This window comes from Osmerus mordax, chromosome 22, assembly GCF_038355195.1.
Source record: "Osmerus mordax isolate fOsmMor3 chromosome 22, fOsmMor3.pri, whole genome shotgun sequence".
In the NCBI taxonomy this organism is placed as follows: Eukaryota; Metazoa; Chordata; class Actinopteri; order Osmeriformes; family Osmeridae; genus Osmerus; species Osmerus mordax.
In genome coordinates, this window is record NC_090071.1 from 6,407,378 (window position 1) to 6,428,813 (window position 21,436).

At 45.5% G+C, this 21,436-nt stretch overlaps 3 protein-coding genes across 3 annotated transcripts; all 3 read left to right on the forward strand.

The window, feature by feature from the left end:
* On the forward strand, nt 1-1,065 carry LOC136966472 (leucine-rich repeat-containing protein 4C). Its single transcript, XM_067260978.1, has one exon. It carries the CDS (start codon nt 1-3, stop codon nt 1,063-1,065), a length of 1,065 nt encoding a protein of 354 aa, XP_067117079.1.
* A 770-nt stretch (nt 1,066-1,835) lies between these two features.
* mfsd6a (major facilitator superfamily domain containing 6a) lies at nt 1,836-9,110 on the forward strand. Its single transcript, XM_067260873.1, has 7 exons — nt 1,836-2,088; nt 2,583-4,299; nt 5,263-5,360; nt 6,453-6,614; nt 6,733-6,831; nt 6,961-7,241; nt 7,720-9,110. The coding sequence occupies exons 2-7, from the start codon at nt 2,585-2,587 to the stop codon at nt 7,948-7,950; spliced, it is 2,586 nt and encodes an 861-aa protein (XP_067116974.1). The 5' UTR covers nt 1,836-2,088; nt 2,583-2,584; the 3' UTR covers nt 7,951-9,110.
* Nucleotides 9,111-13,124: 4,014 nt separating this feature from the next.
* On the forward strand, nt 13,125-19,691 carry nab1a (NGFI-A binding protein 1a (EGR1 binding protein 1)). Its single transcript, XM_067260884.1, has 8 exons — nt 13,125-13,429; nt 14,147-14,946; nt 15,143-15,276; nt 15,548-15,599; nt 16,000-16,119; nt 16,427-16,595; nt 17,420-17,554; nt 18,030-19,691. The coding sequence occupies exons 2-8, from the start codon at nt 14,149-14,151 to the stop codon at nt 18,104-18,106; spliced, it is 1,485 nt and encodes a 494-aa protein (XP_067116985.1). The 5' UTR covers nt 13,125-13,429; nt 14,147-14,148; the 3' UTR covers nt 18,107-19,691.
* Nucleotides 19,692-21,436: the final 1,745 nt, after the last annotated feature.

Consider the following 21,436-nt stretch of genomic DNA (forward strand, 5'->3'; position numbering starts at 1 on the left):
ATGCAGTACTTTTTCCTTCTTCTTCTGTTGATGGAGGTATATGCCAAGTCCAACAGCAGCCCATGTGAGACAGGTTGTGAATGTCGTGGGGAAGTCAAGATGACGATCTGTGTCCGAGCCTTCTTCACACAACTGCCTAGCAGCATCCCCCCTTCAACGGAGCTCTTGGACCTGTCTGAAAACCAGCTGACCTTCATCCCGGAAAAGTCCCTTCAAATGGTCCGCAAACTTCGGGTGCTGCTCCTACATGACAACAACATCAGTGCCGTGGCTGACGGTGCCTTCTCCCAGCTGGAGTTCCTTCAGAAGCTGGACCTGAGCAGGAACAGGATCTGCTCCCTCGGCGAGGGCTTCTCCCTGGGCTTAGGGGCTCTGAGGGAGCTGCTGCTCTCAGAGAACCAGCTGAGGAGCTTGGACAGCAAGACCTTCATGCACCTGGACGGCCTACAGAGGCTCAATCTGACGGACAATGCCATCCATTCCATCCAGATGAGATCTTTTGGCTCCATGAGCACCTTACGCCAGCTCCATCTGGAGGGAAACAAGATCAGCTCGCTCAACAACGGGATCTTCTCCATGCTCCGATCCTTGGAGGTGCTCAACCTGCAGGGGAACCGCATCACCCGGACAGAAGAAGGGGTCTTCAAGCCCCTCACCAACATAGCACTGCTAAATCTAGCCCATAATCACCTGAGCACCGTCTATTTTAAAACGTTCCTGAGCATCCACACCTACAGCACCCATATCCTTCTGGAGGGGAACCCTTGGAACTGTGACTGCGACCTGCAGAGGGAGTTTAGAAAGCTGAAGAGTGTCCAGAGGCTCTTCCTGGACGACTACCACAACCTGAGCTGCAGCGCTCCACCTGAACTGGAAAACTACCATCTGATGGATGTGGACACTGAGCTGTGTATAGCTGAGACAGTCACAGTGCTAGTCATTACCGTCACCGTGGTGACAACGGTGCTGGCTGCCATGGTGATGGCAGAAAGGAAGAGAAAGAAAAAGAAAAATAGTAAACACTGGACACAGCAGGGAGACATGTCAGATGAGTCTGAGAATTAACCATTTATCAACCAAAATGTATTATATCCTAGAAGAATTATATAGAATATGTAATGTAATTTACATTTAGTCATTTAGCAGACGCTCTTATCCAGAGCGACTTACACTAAGTACAGGGACATTCCCCCGAGGCAAGTAGGGTGAAGTGCCTTGCCCAAGGACACAACGTCAGTTTGCACGGCCGGGAATCGAACTGGCAACCTTCGGATTACTAGCCCGATTCCCTCCCTGTTTTTGGGATATTATCTGATTTTTGATCAGATAATATTTTTGTTCTAACTTACTCTATCTTTATTCAGTTGGCTATATATAATTGTGACAACTGTTTTAGTGGGCCTAAGTATGTACTCAGTGCTTCGCAACACACTGGTTGTGGTGTTGAATATTTGATTAAAAATTTTGAAAATAATAAAATGAGACTGGGCAGTGGTGGCTTTTTACATTTCTACATCAGTCAGCAATCTTATACTGAACAGAGCATGATAATGTCCAACCTTCTTTTCCTTGTTCCTAAATAGGCCAAAGGCCTATTTACATTTTTCATCTCACTTTGACTGCAGCAACAACAGTAGCCTATAGCCCGCATCCCACTGTCATCACATGTTCAATTTTGATGTTTATTCCAGTATTTGTAACCACTGACATTTCGTCAAAATATGCGGAAATTATTATCATAAGGACATCCACTGTCGAGACAAGAGCTTTCACTTTAAAAGATAGGGACGTCACGGCGCCTAGTACAGCCCATCCCTTTGCCCATCCCCTGGTTCGCGAAGCACAGGTGGGAGAGATCGAGTTCGTAAAGAAAAAAAAAAAAACCGGAATGATTGTATGGCCCGTGGATACAGTTATTTTTCAAATGTTTATAAGAATCAACACGGATATTTCTTCATGTATCTATGGATATAAAATAATTAAAGTTGTATACATAAAACCAGAAATGCTTGCAAGGAATCTGAATTGCTGCCGAAGCTGCGCAGTCATAGTTTGATGGGGCACTGACCGGTGACTTGAATTAAACAGGTATGAATAAAGAACGAGTGCATTATTCTGTCATTAGTTTATATAGAACGGTTTCTCAATGTAACATTTTTATTGTGTTTCTTTGTGTGTTAGCGTTGTAAAATATATGGCTCTAGGTAGCTTTTGGGTCTGTGTTTTCACCGGGTAGTAGCCCTATTGATTATTTTTGTAATAACCTACCAATAAAGTTTATTGTATTGTCAAGTATAAATAACCCACCCAATCCCTTTGCATATCCTTTTGTTCTGATATTCTCAATGTAATTGCTAGCTTTGACATTTACTTCCGCATATGACACTGAAATGTCGCTGTCGCGCCTTATCAATGAGGAGTGTTTTCCAACGTTATGGTAACGTGAGAAAATACGTTTTCAACATGAATGTTGACTCCGCGTAAATTGTTTTAGTAGTCACGTTACACATTGATTGCTATTTATTGAAATTAAATGTTGTGAATTGTATGTATATTTACGCTTTCATTATACTGTGTTACAGAAATGGCAGACGATGACAAAGTTGCCATCCTAACGGATGATGAAGAAGACCAGAAGAAAAAGTATGTCCTGGCTGAGCCTTTCAACTCTCTCTCCCTGGAGCTGCCTACAGAGCTTCCTCCTCAAGGGCCTTCATCAGAAACACCTGCTACAGACATGTCCTCACCCATGGCCATTGGCTGCTGGGAGAGACTCTGCCTCCGAATTGATAGCCATCTCCTCATCTCCAAAATCTTTTACTTCTTCTTCTATGCAGCCTACGGCTCCTTGCACCCTTTCCTCGCCGTCTATTACAAGCAGCTTGGGATGTCGCCTAGTCGTAGCGGCCTATTGGTTGGGATCCGCTACTTTATCGAATTCTGCAGTGCACCTTTCTGGGGCATGGTGGCTGATCGCTTTAAGAAAGGGAAGCCAGTCCTGGTGTTCTCTGTGCTGTGCTGGTTGGTCTTCAATTGTGGCATTGGCTTTGTGAAGCCAGCTGACATGACATGTGTTGAGAAGTTTAGTGTGACCCCAACTGTGGCCCCAACACTCCCCCAGACTGTATCATTCATCAATGATTCCCTGCTAGCCAATCACACCAATGACAAGATCATTCGCCGCCACATAGATCATTCCCATGGTGACTCTTCACTTTTGGATAATTCCGATTCCCCCAGTAACATGCACTGGAGGTATGAAAGAAATACAGATGCCAATACTACTGACGGTCCTACTACTCTGTCGATGCCAACTACCACAGCAGTGACACCCACCACCACCACTACACCCACCACCACCACCACTACACCCACCACCACCACCACTACACCCACCACTACACCCACCACCACCACACCCACCACCACTACACCCACCACCACCACCACTACACCCACCACCACTACACGCACCACAACCACCACCACTACACCAACCACCACCATAAGCACCCCCAGTACCATCCCCACCACCACCACCACCATGCCCACCACCACCCAAGCCAAAGATTACATCATCATTTACAATCAGGACCAGGTAGAGACCATCTTCCTCATCATCCTACTGGTCATCATTGTGGGTGAGTTCTTCAGCGCGCCCGCCGTGACCATCGTGGACACGGTTACCCTCCAGTACCTGGGGACTCACAGGGACCGCTACGGCCTGCAGAGGATGTGGGGCTCCCTGGGCTGGGGCCTGGTCATGCTCCTGGTGGGGATTTGGATCGACCACACGCACGTCGACATCATCATCAATGGCCTGGGCTGTGTCCTGCCCGAATACAGGAACTACCAGGTTGCCTTCATCGTGTTTGGGGTTCTGATGGGTGCCGCCCTGGTGGTGGCCACACAGTTCTACTTTGACTATGGGAACTACAGGCAGGAGCTGGGGGAGGGGGAGGATGAGGCGGAGGCCACACCATCTACCAGGAACGGGCTGACTCCATCCCCAGAGGCGGGCCTGGACCAGAGCCCCGTATCGTCCGATTCGGGCCCCCAACATTACAGCTACAGTGACCTGATCCGACTGCTGTGCAGCGTGCAGTACAGCACGGTGCTGTTCGTGGCCTGGTTCATGGGCTTCGGGTACGGCTTTGTGTTTACCTTCCTGTACTGGCACCTGGAGGACCTGAAGGGGTCCACCACTCTGTTTGGCGTGTGCTCTGTCCTAAGCCACGCGTCAGAGCTGGCTGCCTACTTCACCAGCCATAAGTTCATCGAATTGGTGGGTCACATCAGGTAAGAAAAGACAGGATTTTGGAGAGGGTGGATTAAACCTAAATGAGGATTGCTATCTTACATTTGAACTGACCTGTTTAACCAATGATTTCTCAGCAATCCATGCACTTTACTTCAGGGAAACAATGATTTCATTGACTGTGTTGGGGAGTGGAGTCGCACAGACTTTGCACAGAGCAGGGACATTTGAGAGGGGGGTGTTATGTTTCAGGAGCAGGGAGGCCCTCAGGGTTCTCTGCGACCAACATCAGTGCAGCACTGTGATGCCTGCTTCCATTTCTCCACCTTTGTAGAGGCTTAAGCCTCAGATCGTCAAAGCACTCATTCTCTGTTTTAGCTATCAACAAATACAAATCCTCAAAAGGTGGTTCTAGTCAAGCAGGTTCTACAGTCCTCTCTTAGTTGAAGGTGTTTTTGTTCCTGAAATGTGAGGATTTTACCCATTGAGCTTTACCTTAACAGCTCACTGGACATTGAACCCAGTTTCATGCTGTCCGTTAGACCTTGGATGGTTGTCTGACTAGGGTTATGATAACACTGGTATATTTCTTGTTTCCTGGGTTAAGACCATGTTAATACAAACAGGAATTCTGACCAGCCAACAAGGAACATTCAAACATATTTTCATTTTGCTTTAATTGTGGTTCAAGTAATAACTAATCAAGTATGACATTTGTTTCACAACAAGATCACGTGAATAGAATAGAAGGAGCAGCCTGTTGTCCCTTTCACAGAGACAGGCCATTTAAAGACTGAACACAGGTCAGATGTTTGTTTACAACCCGATCTACTTTATTTGTCAGCAGCATTCAATGAAATCAGGCTAGGCCAGTTGCAGTGGCTCTGTCCTTTTATATTGAAGCAGATGTCTTTTCAATCTTTCAGTCCAGACCAGTGTTAAAATGGTTTACTGATCTATGATTTAATGATTGATATCTTCACTGCCACCCTCTCCCATCCCAGGGTCCTGTACATCGGCCTGGCATGCAACACTGCTCGCTACTTGTATATTTCGTACTTGGAGAGCGCTTGGATAGTCCTGCCCATGGAGGTTCTTCAAGGTAAGCGAGAAGGTCAAGTGATGACGTCCCTCGGTGTGTGCGTCGATTCTGAGGCGTGTTCGTTAGTCGTGGCCTGAGCTGAACCGCTGAGGGGTAGTCTGGGGACAGGAACTCTGCCTGTTTGTTCAAGCTACGGCTTATCAAACAGCCATTTCCTTGGCAACTCAATTCATAACACGGAAAAGGATATGCGCACTCTGGACACGCATATATTTTAGTCGCAGCACCCCACTGCAAGGATACACGGAAACATGATAAAGATGGGTTTTAGCATGACTATCCCTGTGCAAAGGATAGGCTGTTTGTTTGCCATGGTTGTGGAGGAGCAATAACTTAGCTTACTAGCACCCGTGGTGTGGTTGGCCTTGTCAAACATTACACTCCTACTTTCAAACAGTTGGTAAACAAGAACCTCTGCCATCATTGAACATTCAAATTCAGCTTTACTGAGGTAAAGAACAATGTCCTCATTGGATGAGTGATGGCCTATAAAGCTGCCTATGAACCTAATATAGGTGCTTAGTCTTCTCAAATTCTAGCCTTAAACATTAAGACTGCCTTGCTCCACCCACATTATAATTTCTGTATGGTCCCATTCTCTGAGCATGTGACGGTATTTTAGGTATGTAGCAACATGATAACACAGGACCTTGTGCACTGAGTTTGAAGCCCTGTGCTGAGTCAAATGTCAATTTTAGTTCAGCAGTCTCACACGAGCAGTAGCATAAGTATGCTCTGTTAAAAACCATTGTGTTGAAACAAGAAATATTTTGTGGTGACAGTGCTGCACCAGTGCTGCACCAGTGCTGCACCAGTAACTCCAGAAGTTTGAACTTCATACCTGATCTAGGGACTTTCCTATATGAACTACGTAGAGTCAACAGACGCTTCAAACTACTCCTTTAGGTACTTTAGAAGGACACTAAAATGGATCAAGTTTGCTGGCAACGGTTACAGTTGGATATAACATTTCAGTATTATTGTAATTATGCTTATTGGAACTAATGCTTTAAAAATTTAAATTTGTTCATGTGGGCACCTCAGTACAAAAGTGATGTTTGTTTGGCTCCCTGTGTTTTTCTTGTGGTGTAGGTGTGACCCACGCGTCTGTGTGGGCGGCCTGCATCTCTTATCTGAGCGCTGCCGTCCCTCCGGCCCTGCGGACCTCGGCCCAGGGCATCCTACAGGGGGTCCACCTCGGTCTAGGCAGGGGCTGCGGGGCCATGGTGGGCGGAGTCTTTGTCAACTACTTTGGTAGGATGGACACTCTTCCAACACACCTTCCCCTTTTGTGAAACCAGTAGTATATTCTTGTGGGTTTTTTTCACGGTTTTGTATCACGCCCTGTAAACGAACAAACACATTTTTACAGGAGTGGCTGAGACCTTCCGGGGGATAGGAATGGCCTCCCTCGTCATCCTCCTTGTCTTCTCCTTCATCCAGTGTATCACAGGGAAGAATGAGGAGAAAGGTAGGAGGAATTACTCTGGAACCGAAACATGATGGCTGATGGGGGGGGAGTGGAGAATCTTCAATGTATTTTACCTAGCATCAGTGCTTGCCAGTAAAGGATGGTATTGTACCCCGTATCTCCCCACAGAGGATAAAATGCTGGCAGAGAATATCCCCGTGCCCTCGAGTCCTGTGCCCATCGCCACCATCGACCTGGTCCAGAACCAGACTGGCGTGATGGTGCCCCGTCCGGAGGCCCGGCAGCCCACCAAGAAGACCAAGCACCAGGAGGAACAGGAGGACGTCAACCGCCCAGCCTGGGTGCTCTCTGGCGCCCCCTGGGTCACCATTGCCTTCGCCGTGCTCCAGATCCGAGAGAAGATCAGGATGGCGAGGATCCACCCGCCCACAGAGAGACAGCCGCTGCAGGTACGGTTGAATAAGCAAATGAAGACATGACAAGGCAACGAATACATAGATATATGCTCTCTGAACTTTGTCCATCTCATTTCTCAGGGTTCTTTTAAAAGCCTGCTTATCTGAATGTGCTTGTTTGCACTAACGTTTGACTGATTTTTTTTAACTGCTCTTTTCCCTATTACATGCCTTCCTTCCCAATGCAGAAAGGTGAGAGTGTGTGCCGATTTTCAAAACTGCAGGGCTTAATAGATCTTTGTGGGTTGGGTTCACATTGGGTGTGTTTGCAGTCCTGTCTGTGTGTATACAGTAATGTTGTGTGTGTGTGTTTGGCGTATGTAGGCAAAGTGGGTGTGTGTGTAATACTTATTGTGTTACCACACCCAATTGACTCACTCTAGTATCTGCATGCTCTTAACGTTGGGTCATAAAGCTCATCCAATGACGTCTGATAACTAAGAAGTGCGTAAAACCTTTTTTTTTTTTTAAGGTGCCAAATGAGCGGAATGCGGAATATCAAGCTGTGGTGACTTCTCACAGAGACTCTTGCGACCATACCAACGACCCCCAGGTGTCCATTCACCCCACAGGACCCCCATTAGCCCTCAGCCAGGCACTTTCAGAGCCCACCGACGGTCAGGGGAGTTGGGATCAGACCCCAGTCCATCCAGACCAGAACACCCCAGTGGAGAACCCTGTCTTCTTACCTGGGAACATATAGCCAGTGCATGTGTACACCTCCCTCACTTACGTACACTCCTCATCTAGCGGCTTCAGTGAGCCAGAGTTGACACTTCCATGTCTAGTGTAGCTGTCTCCCTTTATTCCCGAAGGAAGTATTTATATGAATCATGTTAAGTGAGTGTTTATTAATACTCAAGACTCACCTATGAACACAAGTATTTGTCGAATGGAACTTGGATTGGATCCATGATGTTGAAGTGCCTCTTGATGCGCGTTTATCTTTTCGTTCAATGTCTGCAATGGTGTTGTGCAGTAGGGTCATTGATTTTTTAATTACATAATTTCACTGTGATATGCAAACATTACACTGCAGTTTTCCTGCATTGTGCTTAGAGCGTTGGTGACTAGAGTCCTTGGTATACATAACTTTTGGTCGAAGGGGGAAGTCGGATCGCTTCTGACGCGTATTTATTGCTCCTGTATTTTTCCGTTTTCCATATTATGACAGCATTTAAACTTCTGACTCTTTAGAAGCCAAGTACAATAAAGACATTTTAGAAGGCTTAATTATCCCACACTGAACTACTTCCTCTATTATCAGGACTCGTCCTAATAGTTCCAGGATTGGCCACTTGGGGGCAGTAGTGTGCTACTGTACACGGCTTAGACCCACCTGATATTAGTGTGTACGTGGTGTGTGTTTGCGTGTGTGTGTTTACTGCTGTGTGGAGTGTGGATGTTATTGAGGTCATGGTGTGCCTGCTGCTGATGGGATTGTGTGGGAGGACAGTAATAGTGTTCCGCAAAAACTAGACTATGTCCCATGTAAATAAAAAATGGTCTTGGCATAGATTAGGTCTAATATTTGTGTTGAAATCTCATCAGCTGCTTCATTGTTTTTCCCTATTGCCTTTGTTTTGAGTGTGGTAATTAATGCAATTTAATGTCATTTCCTCGTAGCTCTCGCTGACATACTGACAAGGGTTTTGTTTTATCAAAGAACACAAATTAAGCTCCACAAAATTAAATCAAGTGGTCAACAATAATTTATTGTCCCATAGTATCTTTTTTTTATTGTTCACATGGGTAGGCAGTATGACCTGCTGCAGGGCGTTCACTTTGAGACCACACTGTTTACCTTTGATTGTTTTGGGGCTATCGTTCAAGGCATGAAAGGAATAAATAATGTATATGCCACTTCAATTGTGATTTGTAATTTGTCTGACATATTTATTCAACATCTAGTTGATTTCAATGTAAGGTTTCAATGCTTTTTATGGTAATTAACCAACTAACCAAATTTAATTAATCAGCTTGTTGACCATTCTGAGCTCAACTACTCAACTATTTTAGACTCTGTTGACCACTGTTGTACAGGCTTCTGAGATGCCCTGCATATGGGACTTTGTTGAATCTGTTGACTCATGGCGATGGTGACTGGTCCGTTCCCTGCCTGCAGACACTCCTGATGCACTACGAGAAATTAAATCAGACAGCTGCCATGGTCAGTCTTGCAACAGGGTCTGTTTCAGCTGGCTGCCATCACTGTTCACACAACGCACTGATAACGTGCCGTTGACCTACATGCACACTGAAGCCAGTTGGTGGTAAAATGAACTTCTAACAGATATGTAACATCGCTTTACATCCTCTTAAAACGGTAAGGGTTCAAACTCCATCTCCCATGTCACCTCTAGGACTCCAAACACAGACCGCAGACCCCAGGATGTCCTCTTTTGAGAGGGGAGCAGCACACAGAGACAGTGAAGGGCTTTGTCTTCCCAGTGATCAATCGCCCCATACATGACGCCCACAGGCCAGGCCTGCCGTGGGCTTCCTCAGCCCAGCCCACCAGCCCCCACAGACGGCACAGCACAGCAGGACAGCAGCTCACTCGGCTCCCATCAATGCCATGCTGGCCGGCTGAGCCCTGGGCTTCCAGCTCAGACCCGTGGGTCACAACCTGGACACCGCCTGGCCAAGCCTTCACTTTCTTGCCTTGCACTGCAACATTTACATCCATTTTCTTCTCACTTTTATCAGATGTGCAGCCGAGAGTGAGGCGGATACAGTAGCTCTTTGAATAAGTACATTCTGTAAGGAAACCTAAGTTGCCAAGCTTTTTTTCTTCTAATTGAGTCAGGGACTTGTGTTTGAAAGGTAGGCGTGTGAGTGGGGGGGTCTAATCCCTAGCTGTTGTTGTTTTTCATGCCTGCTGGGTTGAGATCAAAAACTTAACAGCAATAATCATGCAAAAATTGTGCCTTTACTTCAAAGAGCAAATCAACTTTACTTACACTCATGTAGTTTTCATTGTTTTGCCGATTATTATATTGCTTTATCAGAATTTCCGAATGTTCTTGGATTTTAATAGTTTTGTGGTGTATAGTGGTTGGACGAGAAGCTCAAGACTCCTGGTAGTATTGGCAAGTGAAATCTTTCCAGAATAAGGACGCCCTCAGATAAGTGCACACCTCAGAAATTAGCATGAAAGTTTCACAGAAGGAGCGTCAGGGTTCCCTAAGCTTGATACGAGCTGACGGGTGGGCTCTACGCCTTCTCCTGCAGCAGAGGACATGGAACACATTAGCAGGTCTACACAGTGGGCGGAGCGGGGTCTCGGCTACCTGCGTGGTCACAGGCCCGCCCACGTGGGCAAATCCCCTCAGGCACACCATATGCAATTCCCCTTATTATCAGCCTGCTTGCATAGATTGAAGACAGAGAGCCCCCCCATGGAGTCTCCATGTGGGCTGTGCAATTCTAGCTTCCCCCTGTGTCCAAGTGTGGCATGCTCTATCTGTGGTATCAATTACAGTTTAATAGGAACACTCTTGAATGTTCACCTGCATGCTTTAGTTCCTGGCCAAATCAAATACTAGAGGGAGATTGATTCCAACAATGGCCAAACCATCTATTTACCATTTAAAATGTGTAACGTTGTGCTGTCAAGATTGCAGTTCCAATCTCTGCATGTCAGACAACCCCGCCTACACCAAAACACCCACACACACACTCCCCGCCCACACACTCACTTCCCGCCCACACAGAGACACACATGTTCACTCAGACATAAGCTGCTCATGACATCCCACACTTTCTCAGATACCTACAAAGTAATGTGCTACTGCTCAGTGCACCCACAAATTATCTTGTTTTTCACAAATTTAAGCACAAACACAATCTGGAAGTCAGGTCAAGTGTAGATGTACTGGAACACTGTACCTGCCTCAGAGACTAACCTAAATCCACATGTATGTAACAATACACTGTTGAACAATAATCTGATACTAACTTCCATGACAATAATGAACTATGTACCGAATGCGTAATACGGTTGTTGCATTTATTTTGTCAGGCTATTTATTTGGATTTTACTTTACCAATTCACTGCATGAACTGTAATCAACAAGGATCAATGGATCGATGGGTATAAGCTTCTATAATCCAAAATAGGAATCGTTTTGCAGTGCTTCAAAAGAGGAACTTGGAAGGCTAAACCCCCCTTTAGTGCAAAAGTCTGTGAATGTGGGTTGTCAGGGGGAGGGGGGAGGGGGGTGGGAGGAGACGGGGAAGGAGGCAGAACTGCGTGGGTGTTCTGACATGGTGAGGGTCTGACAGGCTCAAGCGTGGGTTCGTCATTGAAATGTGTTTGTAGTTGCGAGGGACGGGAGGGGGGGGGGGTGGAGTGTGGGGGGAAAGAAGTTGAAGTTGGAAGAAAAGTTCACCCTGCTTTAAAAAGAACAACCAAATAACCTACCATCTAAAAGCTGAAATAGAGATTTTCCGGCTGGCAGGCCGTATCTTTGAGCTAGGGGACGGAAACCATGGTGGATCCGTCCAGGTTATTTTTCCTTTATTGCATATGTTGTTTGTATGTTGTCGGTTCTTTTAATGAGCTTCAGTAACAAACAGTGAAGGGTTGAGGGTTAGGGCATAGTCAGGGAGGGTCATCAGGGTCAGAGCTACTTTGGTAGCTGGTTCTGCCCTCGGAGGTCAGATCCGCACACACCACATAGCCAGACAGGATTAAAGGTGTGGGTGTACTGGAAACTGAGCCTACCTGTTCCCTATGCCTGTGGAAAAACACATCATTATAAACTGCACTGAAAAGCAAACAGACTCAGTACTACCCTGACAATTATCTTCATCCATCTCTTTGTTTTTCATGAATTTATCGACACTTTTTCCATAGCTCTCTCTTTAAACAGACATTAGCTTATTCTTGTGTCTGTGAGTCTTTTTAAATAGCCTCACGAGAGCGAGGGAAAAGATCTGTTCTGCAGAGTATAGATTCTATCTTTTGTTTCCAAATGAAAAACAAAGCTCATCTCCCCAAGGCTGTACACTGTGTGGTGGCTGGCCTAATTCCCCAAAATAGCTCATTGATACTGAAGCAGATTGAGTTATTACATGTACTTGTGTTGAGTGGAGAGAAAGCTTTGCATATAAAACAAAAGAAACAGAATTTACAGGACATTGTTTGGAAACCCGTTTTCGACTTCCTTTCTTAGAAAATAGGCTGGGATAAAATAAATTCAAGGTCTATGTAACCTTTTTCTCAACAATATTCTACGACATGTGATTTCGTCTGAGTGCAGGTGTCATTTTGGACAACTGCGGGATGTGATGATCCACCAGCTGGGAGTTGCAAGGCCAATACACAGAGAGGTTAGGAGCTGATGCCAACAGAATGAGTGTGCGTGGGAGTGGTAGTCCTATGAGAAAGGTTCATGGTTTGTGCACATGGGACCAAATCCCCAAGCCTCCTTATCACTTTTCCCACTCCCTGCTTGAATGCTATCCAGCAGACGTGGAAGACATCGACCACCTTTTCGTGAATATGTTAACATATCTTAAATAATGTTAAGTAATTTATCATTTTGTCTCAATGAGTAGAGGAGAAATCGTGCCAATGATGACGGATCGACTATCGTGTGTAAAATCTAAGTAAGTCACAACTCATTTAAAAAAACGAATTCAAACTTCATCTGAAATGCCATAAGATTTTCTGTACACTACTGTCTGCGCGGGTGTTGAACCTACTCGAGTCCCAGCTGACCGAGGCTGCTGCTGCGATGTGGTGCTTGGTATTCCATGCAGAAGCCTCCCACGCCCCTGTCCGCCCACGCCAGGATTTGCGTCACGCAGGCGCGTGGGCGTGAGCACTGTAGCAACCGCGGAATATCCCAATTTCAATAGGTGGGGACAGGAGGGATAGGCAGGCACTCGACGACTCGCTCACAGTCAACACAATTCACACTGTATTTTAGTACGAAGATAGACGAAGTGGACTTAAAAGTGTTTTTAAGACCGACAGTCAATATTCTGAGAAGGCTCTCCACATCTGTGCCAACGCGCATCAGGGAAATTATTTGTTTGTCTTTAGAGAGCGTGTTTTGGATACCGATTTTTGGAGCTGGTGCTTTTGAGACAGTTTGTGGCTTACACAATACATAAGGCGTTTGTCTATTACACTTTAACAACGGAAACCAAAGGAGGCCGACGTTCTCCAGGTGTGTAACCCGTCTTGTGACTGATATTGGCATTTAACTTTTTTACACCTCTACAGCCTGTGGATCAGTTACTGAACATGTGTTTATGACTTCCAGGTTACAGTGACTAAGTCGAAACATTTCGATGAATGTGACATGTAAACGATCATAGAGTTGTTTTTGCAGTTACGTATGTATTTCCTAGTTTTCTACTGGTGACAAGTGATATGCAAGCTTTGTTTGTTTCTAGACTATGAAAATGATTTCAAATGGAGATATAAACAACATCTAGGAAGTGACAAAATTAAAATGATTTCCTTCAAATGTTTTCTTTACACTGGCACGCAATCATAGTATACTCTCAGGGGCATTTTTTGGGCTGGCAATCATTCTGGCTGTGTTAATTATGACCTTTTCCCCATAGTCATTGTTCCAAGTTACTCACTATGAAGGGCTAGCTAAGGATCCTTTAGCTAAGTAAAGCCTATTCTGAGCGGGCCCACCTACACATCCTGCAGAGGAGGAGTGTGGCATGTGGCCCTCCCAACAACCCAGGACTCTAAACTGCCACTCCTATATTTGCAACCCTAGCTTGGGCCTCAATGGCGCTTACTCTACATAGACCAACTCAGAGATCCGCGTGCCTGCCTTTCTTCTCCCTTCAGTCAGGCATATGAGTAACGCTTAGAGAGAATATGGCCTATCACCTCACCACGCTGTGTGTGTGTTGTACCTCAGGTATGGCGGCGGCTTTGCCGAGAACCCTGGGGGAGCTGCAGCTGTATCGGATCCTGCAGAGAGCCAACCTGCTCTACTACTACGAGGCCTTCATCCAGCAGGGCGGCGATGACGTGCAGCAACTGTGTGAGGCTGGGGAGGAGGAGTTCCTGGAGATCATGGCCCTGGTGGGCATGGCCAGCAAGCCCCTCCACGTGAGGCGTCTACAGAAAGCCCTGCGCGACTGGGTCACCAACCCGGCCCTGTTCAACCAGCCTCTCACATCCCTGCCCGTCTGCAGCATCCCCGTGTACAAGCTCCCCGAGGGCTCCCCCACGCTGCTTAACGCCCAGGACCGTGGCAGCGCCAGTGCCAAAGTGCCCAAAATCATGGCCGCCACCTGTTCAGACCCGGGCAAACTGGAGGTAGCCAGGGACAAGGCGGCAGCAGGTTCCCCCCTGCAGAGTAGCAGCGAAGCCCGCCTTTGGTCCGGCCACAGCAACGACAGCGAGCAGAGCCTGTCCCCCTCCGACCTGGGCTCCCCGTCCTCCCCCAGGGAGGGTCTGGAGGCCCTGGATGCAGCAGCCGTGCAGTCGGTCCTGGAGTGCGTGGAGAGGATGGCCCCAGGCTTGCCAAAGACCGACCCAGCAGAGGTGAAGGAGCAGCTGAAGACCAACAAGAAGCTGGCCAAGATGATCAGCCACATCTTCGACATGAGCGACGACGACCCGCGCCGGGAGGAGGAGATCCGCAAGTACAGCGCCATCTACGGACGCTTCGACTCCAAGAGGCGGGACGGCAAACACCTGACCCTTCACGAGGTACAGAAAGGGGATGCCCGCTTTTCGCACACCTGCCTTACCTTAGGCCGTACCTCCACGCATACCGTCCCTCCTTGAAATAAGCAGTGCTTTTCAAGCGATAGCTTCTGGGTTCAAACCACAAGCAGCACTTGTAGTAGTGGCTGTGGAGTGGGGAATGCTCAGCGCTTCATTTCTTCTCCTTTTCTCCCCCCAGCTGACTGTGAATGAGGCAGCAGCCCAGCTATGTATGAGAGATGTGGCTCTGCTGACCCGCAGAGATGAGCTGTTTGGGCTAGCCCGCCAGATCTCCAGAGAGGTCACCTACAAATACACGTACAGAACGAGCAAGTAAGAGGCACCTCCAAAGCAGCCCACAGCATTAAATGACGTTAGCAATATAAGTCATATAATCAACACAGTAGTAGTAGTTACTGTAATTACATTACAATAGATACAAGTTTTGAGCAGTGGATGATGGGGATTACCTCATTATTACATTTAACATTTAACATCAATGACTATTACATCAAGTACTATTTCAGTGAAGTACTATTATTACTATACAGTCATCACTGTTGTCTTGAAATGGCACACAAACTGATGGGAACTGTCCACCTAGATCTCGCTATGGGGAGAGAGATGAGCCATCTCCTAAAAGAATTAAAACTGAGGTAAGTTCCAGTTAATTCCTGTATGTTTCAGATTTTTTTTTTTTACATGCTTCATTGCTAGCTGAGTACAGCATGAAAGGAACCCTCTTTGTGCTGCGCACCCTCTGGGGTGTCGTTTGTGTTCTAACGCATTCAGTTCGCACAAGGCTTCCTTGAAAGAGGCATTCTCAACTCTTCACTTGATCGAAAACACATGTGCCTCCATCACTTCACCGCTCTGTGGGACTTTAAGAGAATAAGGAAATGTTCTGCTGTGCATATAGAGACACCTGTCAACACACAGGATGTTCAAGACCCATCCCTTACGATGACCCTCCAGAATAACCCATTGTGGGCTTGCCCATCCCCTATTGCTTACTCTGAATGAACCACATCTTTCCTGTCCTCTTGAAATTCCCAGGAGAACTTTTTTGATATCCAGGAGGCCCTGCAGGCCATCCACATGCGCCAGGAGATGTTGAGAGAGCAGTTGGCGTGCGCCAAATCAAAAGGAGAGGAGGTTGTTGGGAGAAACCTGCAGGTAATTGGACAAGTCCTGTTTGTCTTTTTGAACTCACATATAACTCGTCTGCTGCAGCCCATGAAGCTCGATAGACATATATATCCATACTAGTATTCACACATATCAGTTTACATGCCACCTGCTCCATCTGCTGTGAATATATCCTAATTAGAGACGGGTGGTGGGAGGAGAGAGGTTTATGATCACTCATTATCGAGCCGCTCTCATGTAGCTAGCGATACACATCACTCACATCACACTTGCATTAACCCTGCATCTAAATGTAGGAATGGGGGCATCATGGCTGTGTTCTTCTGTGGTGTAGATGCAGTTGGAGCGTCTGTTGGCCAGGCAGATGGAGATTCTCCATGATGCCGCCGTTCAGGAGCGACTGCAGGCTCTGGACTGGAGGATACCTGCTGGGGCGCTGAAGTACCTGGGTGATGCGCAGAATACCAACGGCACCTCAGGGGACAAAAGCAGAGATAACCAAGGTACCGTCACAAAACAGCTCTCCCCTTACTCCCAAACACAGATGCGTTCAAACATTTTGGTTTGTGTTTTTTTTCTTCTTTTTACTGCATTTTTCACTTCTAACTTCTCAAAATGAGGGGGAAAACCCTTATGCAGGTTCTCGCTGTTCCTTAGGGACTCATCTCATTTTCATCTTTTTCTGCACTCACCCACTCTTGACAGCTCATTATATCTGTGTTCCCATAATTCCCCCCTCCACCTGTAATTATCAATCCCACACATGTTTACCTCCGGCCAGTTGCCCAGGGGGTGTCTCTCTCTTTCTCTCTCTCTCTCTCTCTCTCTCTCTCTCTCTCTCTCTCTCTCTCTCTCTCTCTCTCTCTCTCTCTCTCTCTCTCTCTCTCTCTCTCTCTCTCTCTCTCTCTGTCTGTCTCTCTTTCTCTCTCTCTCTCTCTCTCTCTCTCTCTCTCTCTCTCTCTCTCTGTCTCTCTATCTCTCTCCCTCTGTCTGGCTCTCTGTTTTTTCTCTCTCTCTTTCTCTCTTCTTCCCATTCTTTCTCCCTCGCTCTCCTCATTAGTCTTCAAATGGTATGGTTACGACATGTAAAGCAGGCGCTATTAAAAGCACCTTTATTCAAGTTGAATGAAAGGAGCATGTAATGCTGCAGGCCCTGGGTGGCTGGCGAACACTATCAAGCACAACCTAGCAGATGTGTGAGACAATGAGACATCGAAGGTTTACGCGCTGACTGAGCAGCTCAACCTGCTCCTAGTAGAAACAGTGAGAAACGTGACTGTTTATCCTGCTCAGATGTTTGCAATCATGGTCTTTTTCTTTCTTTCAGATGAGAGACCAATGAACCTGCGGATGGTCAGTCAGAGTGTGGCAGAGGGGGAGCTTCCCCTGGGGAAGCAGCTAGCCAACGAGCTCAAACGTCATCATAACCACAGCACAGATGAGACCAAAACACCAGCAACAGGTCAGCACTCGGCTCGCCGCTACACATCTAAGTTCCCATATCTAACAGCCTTGTACCATTCACACCACAGAGATGACAGGATTATCAATGCACAAATGCACAAACCCCCACAGCTTCAGTCAATGGATGAACTCTGGTTGTAGCTACATGGAAATGCCTCCTAGCAGATCACCTATTAGCCCACACTGCTGGTTTTCATTTATAGCTTCATGGTTGGGACCTGTCATTTTGTCAAATCACTCTTTGAAACTTTAATCTAGGATGGCTTTGAAGATAACTTTGTCTGTTCTTTGTCTTGATAACGCCCCAGAATATCAAAGCACACACCCTCACCTTTCTGGCACTGTATCCAATTTACTTTCAGAAAGTTCTTAATTTTTGGCAACATAAATATTGTAACTGTAATAGATATGGTAACATGTACCTACCTGCCATGACACGCTCTTGCTTATTTGTCTTTTCGTTCATCCCCTAGAAAATGGTACCTCGCAGCGAGCGCAGAGTCACTCCGACAGGAAGACCATCAAATCAGAACCGGAAGATTCCTCATAGTGCCTCCCGCCATGCGCCGTCTCCCCTGTTCTACTCAAAATTTTACAGTATGCAGTTAGCCGTCAATAGATACTAAGCAAGCACAGCCACAGTAGAGCCTTAACAACCAATGTTGCCTCGTGAATAGCTTTTATTTTTCTTTAATTTACTTTAAGGTTTTTTGCCAAAGCGTAGAGCATGTTTTCAGTCGTGGGGGAAGCTGAGCAGGGTGTCTTCTCATGAGATATACTTCATGCTATTACAGGTACTTTATGTATTAATTGACTGTACTGTACATGTTGTCACATGCACGTGAAATATGAGCGGGATCAGTGGGTATGAAAAGAATGCTAAGTTGCATTTTGTATACTTTGTATACCCCAGGGTGTTTTTTACTTGTTTGTCTTTTTTTGGACAGATGATTTACTTCAGTCCTCTGGGGCTGAATCCTAACTTGAGATCCGTGCTCGTACTGTAACTCTTACTTTTGTGTAAATGATGACTTGATACCAATGAGGGATTTGTGGGAACATAACACGGTTAGGATTCAGCCCTCACTTACTAGTTTATGTTTGGTAAAGATTTGGGCAAACTCGAGTTGTCCCTTAAAGGAACAATCATACAGTTGCTCTCTTGTCTTGTATGTATTTATGAGAGTTAAAGTTGAACTGAGGTTGTAAATGATCTGTTAAGGAGTTCTGGCTCAAGGTCAGTGTTATTCGACTAGGCATATGGCTAGTTCTGTCTGTTTTCCAGTGACCACACTGATAAATTGCTATTCTTGCTATACAAACAAAGCAAAAGTCCCAGTCTAGAGCCACTGTAGGACAGAACCATAGGGCCTGTACATACAGTAGTATAAAATCACAATAATGATAGCCTAATCTGAAAAGCAGGGTTTTTGTCAATTAATGTAATTTGCTGTAGTTTTGGTGTCAATACAGTGTTTATGTATGTAGAGCAAAAGAAAAAAAAACACAACAAAAAAAACAAATAAGTGTTGTTGAGAACACCAGTGAAAGTGTCTGGTATCAAATGCTTTATAAGATTTTAATGTTACTTAGCATAGCCTTAGATCTTATCAGTGTTTCACCTGTGACCACCAGTGCATAATTCAAAATGTTGCTGTTAGAATTAGCTACATAGCCAATGGGTGTTAAGTGTTCTTTGTGTGTTGCCATTGAGTGAATTGTGTTCACTCCGTAAGTCCTCTTTCAGGTCAAGAAAGTCAGAAGTAAATGTTCTTCTCACAGCAGTTAGTTTTGTAATAGTGTCATTCACCAAGACTACAACCAATGCAATACCTATGTAAGTGATATGTGTAATGACATAATTTTTGGCCTGCCATTGTTCTGTGCTAGATGACTGTCGTCCACCAGTTCCCACACTGGTTTAGTTAACTGTCACTGTCCTATGATGTTCAGAGATCAACGCATGTCCAGCTGTGTGATAGAAGTCTCAATAGTTGATTCACATTCTTATCACTGTTATTGTAAGTGATAGAGCTAGATTAGGCTTGCCTAGTTATGCACCAGTTTTTTTAAACACTAATATATTTTATTTGTTATACAGCACATAAACATTAAACTTTATTTTTTTGAACTGAGATCTGTTTTCTCATCAATTTACAATGTATTGTCCTGGCTAGTCTGGGGGTAATTATACTCAATGTCACAGTACCTATGGTAGTGGGAAAATGTGTTCCGGCAATCAGATAAACTATGAATAGAAGCTGACGAGACCATAGGTCAAGCTGTCTCTCTTAAAAAAGAAACGTTTGAATCTCTGGTTGAACCATTTGCATCAACGTCATATCAACACATTCTGAAACTGGCTGATGACTCACTCTGACGCAGGTCCTTTTCATACCTCCTGTCTCTCTCGCTCACCCTCCCCCTCCTCCCTCTCTATATCTCTCTTCCTCACACACACCCATACACACAGATTTTCTCCTGAGAACCGGTCCACTCATCACTGAACACCCACACTTGTACAGCTCACAGTCTCAGCCCTGTATGATGGCCTCTGCCAATGCAAGTCACTGATGTGTTGCCATGGAAACACTGATTGTGGGCGGCACTAGCAGGCGTGTGGGAGGGAGTGGAGCCAGCCGCTAAGCTGTGTGGGAGGGATCTGCTGAACGCACCATCACCCTCATTTAAAAGAGCAGGAAACTGACTGCTTTTGAGAAAACGTGGGCGTTTGAGAATTGTCTCCTTACCCTCCTGCAATGTGTTAAGGATATTGTCTCTTTATCCATGTTTCTCTTTACCTGTCTCACTGTATTCCCACCTGCTATGCCGTGGTGCCAGTGGAATATTGATCAATCACTTTATGACATCTGCAATATTCTCTGGTTAATCAATAGTATCTGTCAATACCCATAAATTACCTTCATATAAGGTATTTCACTAAATTTGAATTTAGAGAACAATCAATGGCAGTGGCCAAACATTTCCTCTCAACCAAAAGCAATATTTACATTGACCACAAGGTGTCAGAGTAGAACAAGACATGGTAGAAGCAGAGCTAAAATGAATTGGTAAATTGCATATTTAGACCATTGATGAATTACATCAACTTGTAATGTTTTTTAGTAGCCTACTGACTCAATCTATTAAATGATAATTTAATATATGGTTGTGGTTAATCAGGTTGGTTTCCTTTGATTCAGAGTCAGGGGGATCCTGGAGATGCAGAGTGAGATTAGTTTCAATCGTGTAGTTTATGATGATTACTACTAACTACAAAATACCATTTATATTTTTATGTAGAATGTTTTAGGGCGGTTAATTTTGGCTGATAACAACGAAACTCAGGACTACTATACAAACACAGAACCTTTGCAAAATCAATTGGATGATCTGATTGTGTTAGGGGCCTACCTTGTTGTTTTATACATTGTACAAGTGTCACCCTATATTAATCACACATCAGACGACCAGTTCATCACAAAGAATGTGTAAAAACGAAGGCAAGGCATGCACTGTCTCAGCATTTGCAGGTAGAGTAAGCTTTTGATCGCGAACGCTGTCTGACGTCGGGGATTCCTATTTGCAATGGTTTAAATTCGATGTAAATAGGCTTGGATGTAGGCCCAATGGCACTGTGAATGATTTGATCAAATAGCTGTACATAATTAGTTTAAAAATACGATATTTGTTGTTAGGTCTGAAAGTATGTTATATGACAGTATACTATGCATAGGAAATTACCAACAAAACCAATATTCATGCAGAAGGCGCACTTTGCACACAGAAAAGCACGCAGCACGCACCCGGCATTTTGAGACCATGATAATCATTGTGAATGATAACAATCTTGGCCAATCAAATGAGGACGTGCAAATGT

What these genes read in the sequence shown, in the direction of transcription:
- nab1a (XM_067260884.1), top strand. Translation starts at nt 14,149, where the DNA reads ATGGCGGCGGCTTTGCCGAGAACCCTGGGGGAGCTGCAGCTGTATCGG. An exon ending in AACACCTGACCCTTCACGAG is followed by an intron (nt 14,947 to 15,142) that starts GTACAGAAAGGG and finishes TTCTCCCCCCAG; the next exon opens with CTGACTGTGAATGAGGCAGC. An exon ending in TTGTTGGGAGAAACCTGCAG is followed by an intron (nt 16,120 to 16,426) that starts GTAATTGGACAA and finishes TCTGTGGTGTAG; the next exon opens with ATGCAGTTGGAGCGTCTGTT.
- mfsd6a (XM_067260873.1), top strand. Translation starts at nt 2,585, where the DNA reads ATGGCAGACGATGACAAAGTTGCCATCCTAACGGATGATGAAGAAGAC. An exon ending in GCCCATGGAGGTTCTTCAAG is followed by an intron (nt 5,361 to 6,452) that starts GTAAGCGAGAAG and finishes CTTGTGGTGTAG; the next exon opens with GTGTGACCCACGCGTCTGTG. An exon ending in AGGGAAGAATGAGGAGAAAG is followed by an intron (nt 6,832 to 6,960) that starts GTAGGAGGAATT and finishes ATCTCCCCACAG; the next exon opens with AGGATAAAATGCTGGCAGAG.
- LOC136966472 (XM_067260978.1), top strand. Translation starts at nt 1, where the DNA reads ATGCAGTACTTTTTCCTTCTTCTTCTGTTGATGGAGGTATATGCCAAG.